This window comes from Crinia signifera, chromosome 5 (genome assembly GCF_055691185.1).
Source record: "Crinia signifera chromosome 5, ASM5569118v1, whole genome shotgun sequence".
Classification (NCBI taxonomy): domain Eukaryota; kingdom Metazoa; phylum Chordata; class Amphibia; order Anura; family Myobatrachidae; genus Crinia; species Crinia signifera.
Genome location: NC_139221.1, coordinates 43745922 through 43761625, shown reverse-complemented (window position 1 = coordinate 43761625; position 15704 = coordinate 43745922). Strand labels below are relative to the sequence as shown.

At 48.5% G+C, this 15704-nt stretch overlaps 1 protein-coding gene across 1 annotated transcript in view; it reads right to left on the bottom strand.

The window, feature by feature from the left end:
- Positions 1-15704, bottom strand: part of RP1 (RP1 axonemal microtubule associated) — a 221106-nt gene that overhangs the window by 51288 nt on the left and 154114 nt on the right. The window contains exons 24-25 of the mRNA XM_083145115.1: positions 10403-10554; positions 3488-3642 (exon numbers count right to left, since the gene is read on the bottom strand). Of these exons, the coding sequence (XP_083001241.1) occupies positions 3488-3642; positions 10403-10554 (307 nt within the window). The remainder of the gene's footprint in view (positions 1-3487; positions 3643-10402; positions 10555-15704) is intronic.

Below are 15704 nucleotides of genomic sequence, written 5' to 3'. Positions count from 1 at the left end.
CGCGGGGGTCCCGCGTTTCGCGGGAGGGGGTGGTCGCGGAGGTCCAGCGAATCGCGGGAGGGGGTGGTCAGGTCTGGGACGGATATTAGACAGCACTTACATCGACAGCCATTACATCGACACCATTAGTTCGACAGCTCAATAGGTCGACATGGTTTTAGGTCGACATACCATTAGGTCGACATGTCATTATGTCGACAGTTCATTAGGTCGACAGCTCATTAGGTCGACATGTTTTTAGGTCGACACTGCCATTAGGTCGACAGAGTCTATATCGACAGTTAAAAGGTTGACATGGGTTTTTTCACTGTTTTTTGGCCGAAATGTCGACACAGTCGACATGGACACAGTTTGAAGTGTACCGCAGCCGCTCGCTATGCTTCGGGCACGGTGCCTCGCTGCGCTCGGCACACTATTTTATTCTCCCACCACGCCCTAGTGGATAGTAGGGCATGAAATACCGCCTGTCGGCACATGTCGGCTCAATAAACAGTGAAAAAACCCATGTCGACCTTTTGACTGTCGACATAGACACTGTCGACCTAATGGCAGTGTCGACCTAAAAACATGTCGACCTAATGAGCTGTCGACCTAATGAGCTGTCGACATAATGACATGTCGACCTAATGGTATGTCGACCTAAAACCATGTCGACCTATTGAGCTGTCGAACTAATGGTGTCGATGTAATGGCTGTCGATGTAAGTGCTGTCTAACAATAGTCCGGATACCGGGGTGGTCGCGGGGGTCCCGCGAATCGCGGGAGGGGGGGTTCGCGGGGGTCCCACGAATCGCGGGAGGGGGGGTTCGCGGGGGTCCCGCGAATCGCGGGAGGGGGGGTTCGCGGGGGTCCCGCGAATCACGGGAGGGGGGGTCGCGGGGGTCCCGCGACTCGCAGGAGGGTGGAAAGCGGGGGTCCTGCGAATCGCGGGAGGGGGGGTGCGGGGTCCCGCGAATGGCGGGAGGGGGGGTCACGGGGGTTCCGCAAATCGCGGGAGGGGGGGTCGCGGGGGGCCCGCGAATCGCGGGAGGGGGGGTCGCGGGGGCCCGCGAATCGCGGGAGGCGGGTCGCGGGGGTCCCGCGATTCGCGGGAGGGGGGGTCGCGGGGGTCCCGCGAATCGCGGGAGGGGGGGTTGCGGGGGGTCCCGCGAATCGCGGGAGGGGGGTCGCGGGGGGGTCCCGCAAATCGCGGGAGGGGGGGTGCGGGGGTCCTGGCAGAGGGTAGGGATGTGCAGGAGTAATGGTGGATGGTGGCTGTGGAGTAATGGTGGATGGTGGGCGTGTACTGTAGCCCTGGCTGGGCGGGGGGAGGTGATGTCAAGGGGGTGGAACGTCAGACACATGAAAGTGAAACTGTTTTACACAGAAACGTTCTCCACAGGGGTTGAGTGACAGATCTGGCTAAATATATAAGAGATATGGACATAGCATATGCCGGGAAACATCAACCTGCCATGTCCCATCCAACCCCTGCTATACTTGTCCTTACCCAGTTCAGTGATCTCATCCTTCTCTCTAGGGGCGGGATGTATTAAAATACATCGCCGCCCATCGCGGCCCCCCCGCCGCGATGCCGCCGCATATGTACTAACATATGCGGCTGGCATCGCGATGCGGTGACGGAGGCCCCCCGCGATACCTGGAATGTGGTGTGCGGGGGGTCTCCGTCACCTCTCTGCCCCCTTCTGCATCCCTCACGCCGGGGACAGCTATGCAAGCTGTCCCCGGCGCCTCTTCCTCCCCCCTGCAGCCGGAAGGACGTCCGGCTGCGTCACTAGGGGGAGAAAGGTGTTACCTTCCGGGTCCAGGAGGACCTGGACCAGGTAAGAGAGGGAGGGGGAGAGGGGGGTTGGCGGGTTTTTCGGCGGAGGCGTCGGGCGGCGAAAAGAAGCCCATAGGCTTCTATAGGGTATCGCCACCCAAAGGTGGCGATACCCTACACTGCGGTGACGGTGCGGTCGGGTAATAGTACATAGGAAAATGCGGTAAAACGGGGGTTTTACCGCATTTTCCCTTTAGTACATCTCGTCCTTAGTGTCGCTGGTCTGTTCCATCACTGCAGTGGAAATCCTGAAGGGGTCAAATGCCTGTTGTACACACCCTAGCTCCCGCTGTGCATGCCCAGATGGGACAGATCTTTGTTGATTATTATATAGTGAATACATTTCTGTAGACTTGTTAACATTAAACACAAGTGTGTTTATTTGATGGGAGTATGAATGACCAAGCAGTTGTCTTGATGAATAATCTGAGGGTTGCGCTGAGGTTCGATGGTGCATCTTTGTACTCAAGCAGCAGATTACAAGTTTCAGCAGCTGGGACTTTAGCATCATTTAGTTGTATTGCTGCATACAAAAACACAGCTCCAGATGTGGGCCTGTAGCACAATCCAAAATTCAAATAGAAAAAGCCACACCAACTACCACCACATCTTGGGCCACACATAGCCGACCGGATTTCTAGTGTTACACTGTGGGCACAAATACATTATAATGTATGTGTTCACTGTGAAATCCAGTCGTCCCGTCATCCAGGCGTAATGCAGCATGTCGAGGTAGGACCTGGTGGCTGCGGCCTGGCCGCTAACCTGTAGGCGGCACATAGTGCATGAATCCTGCACACAGGCTTCTCTGTGTGGCCCCAGCCATACACTGCCAAACATCGCCGCCGGGACTACCTGGCAGTTGTTGGTTCCCCTATTTGGACTGCGCTTCAATCTCACATCTAGATCCACTACTAGTCATAACTTAAATAGTGTCCCCCTCTGAATTAGGGAGGTAATTAGTTGGCTAATGAGCATAAATGGAACTAATATTTTGTATGGCAGTCACTATGATGAACTCTGTACTGTATGGCTGTCACTGCATGCTGTCTGTATTGTATGTTAGCCACTGGGATGCTCTCTGCATTGTTTCACAACTCCCAGCTACTAGCATGTCTTTGAGGTGGTGATTTGCACTGATAGCACCTAGCAATACTGAAGTCTGCAGGGGGAGGTGGGAAGTGGCTGATATTGTATTAGCCTAGGGTGATCTAACCCCTTATTCAGGTTTTACTAAAATGTCTAATAATCTTTTATGTTAAACACACACACACAATTTCTATTCCATGCACCTAGCGGTAACATTTATCAATTTTATATTTTTCTGTACAGACAGCTCTCCCTTGATTTGGCGCTGGAAGCCGGCTTGGCATTATGTATTACACTGCGGGTCTCCATTGGGTTAAAATGGAAATTTTCAGTTTGGCTCTGAACTTTAGAAATAAATGTGTTGAAAGAATGAATGCCCATGTGACAGGCAGTAAGATCTCAGGAAAATGAAAGTGCAGACTTTACCCGAAAAACCTTTTTTGTGACACAGGTTGCGGATTATTGGTGGGCTCAGGTACCATAAAACTGACATCAAACAAGTGTCCTTGAGGGAATACAGATATACAGCATTTAGAAATGCTAGAAGCTGAATTGTGATGGTTTGAATAATGTTACCTCTCACAATTGAAGCAATATTCCGAGAGTCCTCCCTGTTCCCTGATGATTACTTTCTCACAATACCAGTACTGTGACTTGTGATTGGCCTTGCAGCCTACGAGCAGGCTCTGCAGCTTCCCGAGTGACACGGCTTCAATCTCAAACACATCAACCTAAGGGATGAGCGCAAATGTGAGGAATTACTGCAAAATACATTGACTGCTCATTTACCTGTGCGACTGTTGCTAGGTGCATTATGCTACTATATCATTCCGAGGGAAAATAGATTTTTCTACACGTCTGCAGTACTTGATATTCTATTTAAGTTGCAGCTTTTCTTTACAGATGCATACAGCACTTGGGGTATTATGCTATGCATCGTGGGGGTTATTCTGGTTGATTCGCAAGACTGCCCACAAGAATGCCGCCCCCCCCCCCCTCTCGTACCGTGGCTTCACCCGCACTGCCTGTGAATGGATGTTTAACATAACATGTGCAAGATGAATTTGCACCAGCCAATTAGCTCCAATATATAAATTGATAGGAGCTGATTGGTGGATACCACTTCTCCAAGCTTTATACATTTACCCCTGAGGAAGATGAAGGATGGGAGTGAAGGGATTGGAAGGGATTGTACACTGGCAGTACAGGACGGTGAGAAAATGTGTTGCTACATATGATGGCCACCCCTGGTGGTGCAAGGGTAACCTGCTTTATGGCGCTGCACACACTTCTATCTCCTTAGGGACAATTATGATGCTGCAAGAACTTTTTGAAATTAAGTAAATTGCATGTACTGTATTTTACATGTCTAAGCAGGTAAAGTTTAATTGTGGTCCATTCTATAAGGGGGATCTCCCAATGTGGCCCTGGGAGTAGAAAATGTTGTGCCTTCATAGGCAAGTGCAGGGGAATTCCAGTGGCCCGGAAATCACCCTCCCTCACAATCTAGCCAGCGGCCACTAACTGAGTGCTCACTCATCCCAACAGAGCGCATCTGATCATTGGGTCTGCTCACGTCTGATAGAGCTACAGTACATACAGACAGGGCCGCCGAGAGGGAGGGGGAGAGGGTACAATTTACCTCGGCCCGGGCACGTCAGGGGGGCCCGGGTCTGAGCTCACCCACACTTTTTTTTAAATTAGGACGGCAGCCAGGTGTGCGTGTGTCTGGGGCGACCGGGAGAAGGTGGATGGGCTGTGTAGCGGCTCCCTTCCTACATCCGTACCCAGGCACAGCTTCCTGCAGCGGGGAACTGACTGACAGTGCCTAGGAGTGTGTCTGTGACAAGCGAGTCACACGCAGCCAGTCCAGTCCACCACTGCGGAGTCTGCTCTGCAGTGCAGGAAGCTGTGGGCTGTAGCAGGGGGAAGGGGACAGACATAGGGAGGGAGGGGCAGCTCAGAGAGGCTGTGAGGAGGGGGGAATAGCGGCAGATTTAAAGGACAACCAGAGCCCAACGTACCCGGCCACAGTAGTCGTCCCCCACCCCCTCCATCAGTTCGGGTGTGCAGTGTTGTGTTACATGCCATGATGCCACTGAAGGAGGAACTGGACTAGGCATTGCAGCAGACGGAGGCTAGGCTGACTGACAGAGCTCATGGTGGGCGGAGCTGAAGGAGCAGCACAGAGCACATCGTTCTACTGATACTCAGAGGCTGTCTGCCTGTGATGACTCAGAGAGGCTGGACTGAGTCGGTGAGCAGAGGGGACTAACCTGCAGGGAATACTCACATTAAGTAAGAGATGTTATCACTGGCAGAAGGGGGGCCACTGATGCTTCTGGTGATCGTGGCTGCAGCCTGATTCTCACTCACAGGCAGATGTCTGCCTGTACAAGTGTGAGTGGAAGAAGCAGTTTGGGGCTGGGATCATCAGGACCAGTGGGCCTCTCTGTGGGGGGCATGGGGGTTATGTGCCCCCTCCTGGGGAACGGACTCGTAGGAAGCTGGCTGAGCTACCTGGCTGGGCTACCCAGTCAGCTGTGTCTGCTCCTCCCCCTTCTATTATTTAGCCCCTCCACCTCTGTCACCTCCCTCTCCCCATGTGTGCCTCTACCACCTCCCCTTCCGATGCATACCTCCCCTCCCCATGTGTGTCTATGTGACATTCTCCCCATGTGTGCCCCTGATACATCCCCTCCCCCATGTAGCCCCAATTCCTTATTTATTGTTGTTCCCCTTTAACTTACCCCCATATACACATTTAGAGGAGGGGGGGGGATGACATAGTACGCACTTACTCTGTGCGCAGGGTGACATAGCACACACCTGCTCTGGGTGCAAGGGGTACATGTTACCCATCTGGCTGCACTTACAGGACACCGCCTCTGCTTTTCTGTCTATGGAGTGTGTCAGCACCATACCTCCCAACTTTAGTAATTCAGCAATCGGGACGATGCTCCTGCGCGCCTCTGGCGCGCCGAAATTTTCGGGGGGCGTGGCCTAATTTGGGGGCGTGGTCTATAATCGCTGCTCTTCCGCGAGGCCACGCCCCCATTTTGCCGCTATGGGGGCATGACCCAGAGGCTCTGTGAGCCTCTAGCCATGACCCCAGTCCCCTGGCTGCGGGAATAGACGCTGTGCGCATGCGCACAGCGTTTATTCCCCGCTGCTTAGCAGCTGACAGGGGGGACTCCCAACAGCCCCCCCACACCGCGGGACACTGCCGCCCGCGGGTGGGACATCGGGACAGGCCCTGACAATCGGGACTGTCCCGATAAAATCGGGACTGTTGGGAGGTATGCAGCACTGGTCCCCTCACAGTGCACCAGGCTGTCATCCCCACTGCTGGAGTTGCCGCTGAATTGTGCTTATTATAAGGCTGTGTTCCCCACCACTGATCCCCTTACAAACCCTGCTGGAGCCCACCTGGTGCACCCGGCTATAATCCCATGCCACCTCTGGGGCCCTGCTGGATGATAATATGGGGTGCGCCCAGCTGTCATCCCAGCTGCTGCACCACCGGACTCCATCACTGGACCGCCCTGGTAGGAAGGCTTGCACTATCCCTGCATCCCCGCCATCTCTGTCCCCGCTGTTTCTATCCCTGTGTCCCCACCATCTCTGTTTCTGCTGTCTCTGTCCCCTCATCCCTGTCGTCTCTGTCTCTGAATCCCAACTGTTTCTGCATCCCCGCCATCTCTCCATGTGGCATAACATGAATTTTGGCTCATGCTGTGTTTTTTGGCTTATTCTGTGAGGCATAGTGTGAATTGTGTCTCATTCCGTGTGCATACTCTGAATTTCTACTCATTCCGTGTGAATTTAGGTTATTAGGTGTAGCATAATGTGTAAGGGGGTCTACTATTGAATAAGTATATGATGTGGCGCACTACACTCAAGGACATGCCCTCTTTTGAGTGGTCACACCCCTTTTCCGTAGTGTGCGCCTTACGCACACGTATGACTATAGACTTCACTTCTCCATTCTGCTAAACATGCCCCCAAAATGATGTGGTCACACTCGCTCCAGTGGGGCCCCGGGAAGCTGTTGTACCGGGGCCTAGGATTTCTCTTGGCAGCCCTGCATACAGATTATCAGGGGATTCCAGAGTCAGAATACTGATGCTGTCATGTCATCATGAAGGAGGGGATATTGACAGGGTCAGGTTACTTACCCTCCCCTTACCCCCTAACCCTCTCTACCCACAGCCTAACCTTAAAACTCCATCATGCAGCCTGATCCTAACCCATCAGACTAGTGCCTAACCCTTACTCCATACCCCAACACCTAAACATAACCCCCTACAGCCTAACCTCAATCACCCTTCTATATAGAACCACCCACCTTTCTATAACCCGCCCTGTGCAAGGCTGAAAATGGCTTGCGAATACCATGCCAGCTGCAAATCCATATGCAACTCACTCACCATCAGTGGCGGTTTTTACCTATGGGCTGGAGGGCTGCAGCCCCCCAGGTAAAATCCTCCACTGTCTCCACTGAATAAAGTGAAGCCAGATACAGTCTGTGAGACTGCTCTGGTTTCAATGTGACTGGTAGTGACTTCCTATTGGTTGTCCGACCTGTCAGTCACTCAAGGCAGTCCCACTGGAAGGTGTTCTCTGTGCACAAATGTGCAGTAACCCCCAAATCGGGTTCTGCGCATGCGCAGTACCGCAGGTGATACTACGCATGCGCCATACCCGTGAACCCTATTAAGCATCCGGGGGCTGCTGCAAAGGCAGCCCATGGAAGCTTGGGCCAGCGCATGCGCAGCATGTATGATGTTACTGCGCATGCACTGGCCCAGTGCAGAGGACCGGCGGCCAGGACAGCGTGGGGATCGCGGCTGGGGCATCATCATCGGCAGCGGAGGGAGGGGGGCCCGCATTGTGGCAGCCCCCCTCCTCCTAAATGGTAAGAGCCGCTACTGCTTACCATCAAATAATTTTCCCAGTCTGTGCCTAACCTACTCTAACTTTGTGATAGAAACAAACTGATCAAGCCTGGAGCAGACATCACAGAACCTCCCAGAATACACCTGCATTTTTTTTGACACTCCAGATGACACCTACAGTCACTTCCTGTCAATCAACTTCTGAACAGCCAGCAATCACAATGGATCTTGTTGCGGTACTTATGTAGTATCTGGGCACCCGATTTTAAGATCGGGTGGGAAAATTTTCCATAGGATTCAATGTTAACATGGTCCTGTTCATTTCCCCACTATCCAAGTGGGCATTGAGTTGATTTTATATAGCGTGGCAAGCGCAGCGAGCCACCGAGCCAGAAGCGTGGCGAGCGCAGCGTGCCCCGCAAGGGGCTGCCGATTACTTAAAATGTTTTCCGCGTCCCCTCGCCACGCTTCGGGCTCGGTGGCTCGCTGCGCTCGCCACGCTATATAAAGTCAACTCTATGCCCACTTGGATAGTGGGGAAATGAACAGGACCATGTTAACGTTGAATCCTATGGAAAATAGAATCGCATCGCATGCGATGCGATGCGATTTTCCGACCCGATCTTAAAATCGGGCGCACAGATACTACATAGTGGGGAAATGAACAGGACCTTGTTAACATTGAATCCTATGCAAAATTGCATCGCATGCGATATCGCATGCAATATCGCATGCAATATCGCATGCAATATCGCATGCGATGCCATGCGATTTTGCCGAAAATCGCGTTGAATCGCATCTGATTGTATGCCTTATGGTAAGGCATACAATCACAAAACCGGGCGCCCAGATACTACATAAGTACCTTGTTGCTGTTTGGCCTTGCATATGCGTGCTGCAATCCATATGCATGCATATGCACATCGTTGGATAACACCGGACTACATGAATTCTGAGTCTGGGTTCTGCATATCTGATTTTTATTTTTTCCATATTACTAATTAAAGAAAAAATAGTTTTACCCAAAAAGTTTGCTTTTGTAGCACCTGATTTAAAGAAATCTAATTACGGATTTAAAGAAATTTTCCAATTTTGATACCTTTATTGTAAAACATAAAATAAATTTGAATTACAGTACTTATTATTTAAACATTTTTTGTAAACAAACAACTACCCGCCAGTTGTTCATCAAGATTGTTCCTCAACTGTGCATGCAGCTCAATTTGGATATCTTACAAAAAGAGCCTATAATCTGTAGCTAGATCTTTCATCTTTCGTCAATATCTTTCATCAACATCTTTCGTCCAGGACACTGGATTCAAGGGAAATGTCTTTTGACAAAATTTATCAAAAAATTGTACAGTTTATATGCACCTTTATTATCACCCAAAATATAATCCCCCATCATATGCTCCTGATAACGACCTTCAAAGTTTCTCACATCTTGATGAAAAAGTTTCCCCCCGCTCCTCCCCTCCCTTAATTACTAAAACACGCTTCTCCTTATTCTGTATGGTCATTCAAAAACTTTAATATTTAATGATGATTGTAAAAGGGACAAAAGCATAGTTTTTATAAAATAAACAAACAAAGGTTATTTTTCGATATAGTGGGGGAAATTTACTAAAGGAAATTTGTAAAAAATAGGTGTATTTGTATCCAGAAATACACTTATTTTTGACATTTACTATCCCGAAAATACGGCAATTCGTATTTGCATTAATATCACATCAATATGAATACGAATTGCCGTATTTTCAGGATAGTAAATGTCAAAAATAAGTGTATTTCTGGACACAAATACACCTATTCTTTTTACAAATTTCCTTTAGTAAATTTCCCCCAGAGAATCAGAAAATAGTCCTTAAAATAAAGACTCAAAGGACCTTATTCTGGTTGGTGCGGTCGGATGCGTATTTGCGGACAGGAACGAGCATTCTTAGCCCCGCCTTCCGTACGGATCGCTCACTCCATCCGAATGCGGTAAGATGCTGACCGAACGGAGCGCGAGTGGATTTCTCATGTGAACACCTCCTCCATCTCCGGGAACCTTCCCATCATTCGATCATCACAGACCATCGAATGCAGGACCGTGTGGTCAGGCTGCACCGAGTGCTTCAGACCACTCGGGCATTTCTCCATGCAAATGCAGGAATATGGGCTGGCAGCTGACATCCGGCTATGTCATATGTCCGCCCCCCACACGTGCGTCAGGGCCGGATTACCATACGCACACCCAGCGTTTTCATGGGAACATATATGGTAATGAGCCCAAACAGCCCTTCACGCCCCTCTCCACCCCCGGTTCGGAGTGTACAAAATTCACGCCTCTGCACATGCGCAAACACCAAACATCGGCCGTCCGACCGCACGCGGACAGAACCGCACCAACCAGAATAAGGCCCAAAATGTAATCGGCCTATTGCAAATTCACACAGGAGCGATCAGGTCTGAGTAAACCCTACAGTTCTTCCCTGTCATGTATTTCTCTGATGCCTCAATACAAAGTTAATGTTCCTTATTCAGATGCGACCATATTGTTAAAATGAATGCATTTACTATCATTTAACATTTGAAAAACATATAATATTACCTGGCCTTGCTGGAATGGATTTAATAAATTAGATCTAGACAAATGTCTTTTTCCTGAGTCTCCAGTTTCTCCCAAGATGCAAACGTAAACTGATGCTTCTGTTGCGGCATTTTCCAGATGTCCAGTGTAGACAATGACTTCGTATTTAACAACTGAAAAACAGTTATCTAATGTTACCTTGTATTCAAATGTTTTGTGGCCTCTGGAAAGCAAGGCTTGCAAACAGGGTGTGGGACAACAGGTAGACAGCAAAAAAGGTCCACAACTATTAGGTCGACATGCAAAAAGGCCGACATGCAAAAAGGTTGACACAAGCATTAGGACGACATGGGGAAGGTCGACATGGGGTTTTTAACATTTTTTGTTCAAAATGTCAACATGGACACTAAAACGTGGCACCCCGTCCCCTTGCATGTCTTTCTACGCTCAGCACACTATTTTATTCTCCCACCACGCCCTAGTGGATGGTAGGGCATGAACTACCACCTGTCGGCACATGTGGGCTCCAAAAAAAGTGATAAACCCCATATCGCCCTTTTGACTGTCAACCTTTCCCATGTCGACATAATAACTGTGTTGCCCTTTTTGCATGTTGACCTTTTAGCACAGACACTATACCCACACACACAGTGGGGGAACTTGTGGTTGGTGGGGTCCAGGTGAAAAAAAAAAATCTAATTTGGGCCCCCCTCCTCCACCCCAACCCAAGTTCACAATATGCAACACAGCAGTAGGTGACAGGGAGAGGCAGAGGGTGAGAGGGAAAAATAGTAGGTGACGGGATGAGGGTGACAGGGGAAGCAGTGGGCCCTGGTTCCCTGCACCTGCTGCACCAATGGTAGTTCTGCCTCTGTCAAAACACACACACACACACACACACACACACACACACACACACACAGAGCAGGATTCTGCCAGTCCATTTATATAGAGCCAGGTCTGCAAATCCATCCTCATTCTCAACCAGGGTAATTGCAATTTATTTATATAGCTGCTTCTGCTGGGTGTTATTTTCCCCATAGATTATGGGCTTGTAAACTGTCTGTTAGAACTCAGTATTGTTTTATGACTGTTATTCATGATTGTAAAGTGTTTATGGTGCTTGATAAGTAATACCCCTTTTACACCGCCGAAAAATCCGGGTCAGCGGCGGGTCAGACCCGGATCCGCGGCGGTGTAAATGGGGGGTATCCGTTTTCATTTACACGGGTCCTCTACCCAGGTCCTGACCTGGGTAGAACACGGATAGGACCCGTGTAAATGTCTGTGTAAATGGTCCCGCTGCGGGTGCAAGTGTGACACCCACGAGTGATATGAAGTGGCGACTGTGTGGCTTTACCTCATTACCTGGGTTTCCGGGCCTGGTTCAGATTCTCTCCACTCTTCAGAGAGGTAAGGAAGATCAGTTGAGACAAGGGATATGTTAAACAGTTTCCTCCGCAGAGAACAGATTTATTATAGACAATTGCAATTTGGTGAATACTGGTTGTTGGATGCTACAAGCAAGCTGTTCACTATAATAGGAACCAATTCAATTCTTTGCTAATACTGTAAATATTCAAAAATGACTTTGCATTTTATGTGAAAACTATTATCATATGAACAATACTCTAAAACACAATATATAATCAAATATAGAATAACATTTAACTGTGCACAGTATGAATTGGTGTTAAGCCCCGTATTTCTGCATCCAGGAACAGTGTCCCTAAGTCTTCATCGTACGATTACGTTGGGGCCCAATTGATTATGTAGGTGCATTTTAAACATAAAAGAATCCTTTGCAAACGGCTTGGAGAACTGCTGTCTATAACAATAAATGGCTCCTGCAATACGGGATCCAGCCACAGGGGTGTAACAGGGACAGTATTATAGTTCCTTTTAGGTGCTGATAAACTGGACAGGACAGTCATGGGTTCCAGCAAATAGATGAAGCCAAAGTCATGTAGCAAACAAGTGTCTATGGGTGATGCCAGTATAGCACAATGTCATACAGTCCATGACTCATCACTCTGAGGCCTGCTGGCTTCTATTAAGTAATACTGTAGTCTGTGTTAGTTACTGTGGTAGCATGGTGACCTCTCACTGCTGGGGTTCTGTATGCAGCTGCAATAAAGATGGGTATGTGCTTGCCTGGATAGGCACTTTCTGCTGAAGCTATAGACTGTCTTATACAGGGCTGCAGTTGTAAGAGAAGTCTCATTGCTCCCCTTTGGTGCCCCACACAAGCCTCTGCTTCTGCTGCTCCCAGTTTCTGTACCTGATGCTGCAATTCAGTCTCTGGGACTTGACTCACACCTCTTGCATCCTTTGTTGCAACTTTCCACAGCTCAGGGTCCAAGACTTGCTCCAAATACAGCTTTCAGCACTGCCTGTTACTCTCTTCCCAGCTCCTCAGAGCAGCAGCATGCTTCCTCCTCTCACAGACTTCCTGTCCCAGCACACTCTCCTTCCAGTGCCCTTGCCCCTGCAGGCAATGCTGGGTCCTAAAGCCCTCCTTGACAGCACATTGCAGTCTTGTGCTGTCCACCTGTAAGAGGCTGCCAGAGAGTTAACCCCTGATGTGAACACTAACCCTTTCAATCTCTGAATAACTGTGTGGGGGTACCACATCCTACCCCACTTAAAGGTTGCATGTCCTCATGCAAGGATAGGAGTTGTCAAAGTTCCGCATTCAGATGGTAGCTCTTGAGGAAGTTGTGGTCTGACAGTGTCTTGCAGGTTCTGTTGCATATATCTACTTGGTTCTTCTGGATTGGCCGTACTTTGAATTAGCTCATTTTGTGATTGGGCATGAGAATACTGTTGACTGCATCCATATGGTCTCCAATTATTGTATCCTGACACATTTTCTGCCTCTTTCAGATACATATTATCTTTCTGGGATTGGTATTTTTGACTGTAGTGATGCGTAGGACCTCTGCGACGTGGGTAGCTCCAATAACACTTTCTTTTTGCTGCATATCTGCTGCCTTGAACTGGAACACCACCAGGACCAGTGACATTTTCTGCCTGGAGACCTTTTTCTCCTTCAATGACATCAAATTCTACATTCTCCCCAGTCTTGAGGCTTTGATAATATTTTCTTGGGTTGTTCTTCTGGATAGCTGTGTAATGAACAAAAATATCCTGCTTTGTGTCAACACAATTGATGAATCCATATCCACGTTGCATGTGAAACCAGACAACTTTTCCCCAGATTTTCTTTGTGCGGACTGGAGGATCATTCTCTAATATGGCAGATAACTCATCTACACCTATATGGCATTGTCTGCCATAGCAAGCCTGCCATTCTTCAGGACATGGAACTACTCCTCCTTTTCTCCCCGAGGCTTGGCTTTGAGGTGGCTCCCACCGGTCACTAGGCATTTTCCTCCTTCTTGTTCTCCACCTTTGTTTCCTATGACTAGGTATTTTGGACTTTGATATGTTGCACATCTCTTTTCTCATCTCAGCCATCCACACCATCAAATCTTCCAGCTGCCTTTCAAGTATCTGTAGAGGATCTGTGGATGGCATCTGCACACTCTGCAATATGGTGACCTTCCCCTTTAGCGTTGGATTAGGGTTTGAGTGATTATCTCCAAGTGGATGTGTATAGTTATGAAGTTTTGGCATGTACAGAGAGTCCATGTCCCGATCTGTGACAGTGCCTATCACCTTGATTGCTGCTTCTTTGAAGTCACGAAAGGTTTGTTTTGGGAGTTGCATCCTCAGCATTCGCAAATGGGTCCGGGTCCCTTCTCCATTAGCCCCTTCAATGAGCTGGGTTACTAATGCTTCATCTGTATTCTTGACCTCTTCTGCATCTATGGCCTGTATTGCATGCAAGGCTTCTTGTAGAGTTAGGGCATATTCGCGAAGGGATTCTCCCGGTCTTTGCTTACAAGCGTAGAATTTCATTTTTAGTTCCAATAACTTCTGAATCTCAAATGTGATGGCCAATTTTGTCAGTACTTGGTCCACGTTTTGCTTCTCTTTCAATGGCCATGACGTAACTTCCCGCAGTGCCAATCCTTTTAATTGTCCTATTAATATCTGTACTTGCTGTTGGTTGCTCAAGGGAAACAGAAGAAACATTGAGTTCATACCGGTTTTGAATTTGGTAAAAGAGGTCCCTTCATTGCAATGAACATCTCCGCTGTACATTGGGAGCCATGGTGCCCCGAAGTGATAAATTAGTGTAATTGGGTTCATTTGCGCCATTGCTGGGTTTGCCGTTCCTGCTTTGCTGCCCGATGGCTCTACTGATGCTGGTTGATCTGTCGACATCCACCCTTGAGTTTTCAATCTCCTTACTTTGGACTCTGAATCCTGTTCGTAGTGACGCCAAGTGTGACACCCACGAGTGATATGAAGTGGCGACTGTGTGGCTTTACCTCATTACCTGGGTTTCCGGGCCTGGTTCAGATTCTCTCCACTCTTCAGAGAGGTAAGGAAGATCAGTTGAGACAAGGGATATGTTAAACAGTTTCCTCCGCAGAGAACAGATTTATTATAGACAATTGCAATTTGGTGAATACTGGTTGTTGGATGCTACAAGCAAGCTGTTCACTATAATAGGAACCAATTCAATTCTTTGCTAATACTGTAAATATTCAAAAATGACTTTGCATTTTATGTGAAAACTATTATCATATGAACAATACTCTAAAACACAATATATAATCAAATATAGAATAACATTTAACTGTGCACAGTATGAATTGGTGTTAAGCCCCGTATTTCTGCATCCAGGAACAGTGTCCCTAAGTCTTCATCGTACGATTACGTTGGGGCCCAATTGATTATGTAGGTGCATTTTAAACATAAAAGAATCCTTTGCAAACGGCTTGGAGAACTGCTGTCTATAACAATAAATGGCTCCTGCAATACGGGATCCAGCCACAGGGGTGTAACAGGGACAGTATTATAGTTCCTTTTAGGTGCTGATAAACTGGACAGGACAGTCATGGGTTCCAGCAAATAGATGAAGCCAAAGTCATGTAGCAAACAAGTGTCTATGGGTGATGCCAGTATAGCACAATGTCATACAGTCCATGACTCATCACTCTGAGGCCTGCTGGCTTCTATTAAGTAATACTGTAGTCTGTGTTAGTTACTGTGGTAGCATGGTGACCTCTCACTGCTGGGGTTCTGTATGCAGCTGCAATAAAGATGGGTATGTGCTTGCCTGGATAGGCACTTTCTGCTGAAGCTATAGACTGTCTTATACAGGGCTGCAGTTGTAAGAGAAGTCTCATTGCTCCCCTTTGGTGCCCCACACAAGCCTCTGCTTCTGCTGCTCCCAGTTTCTGTACCT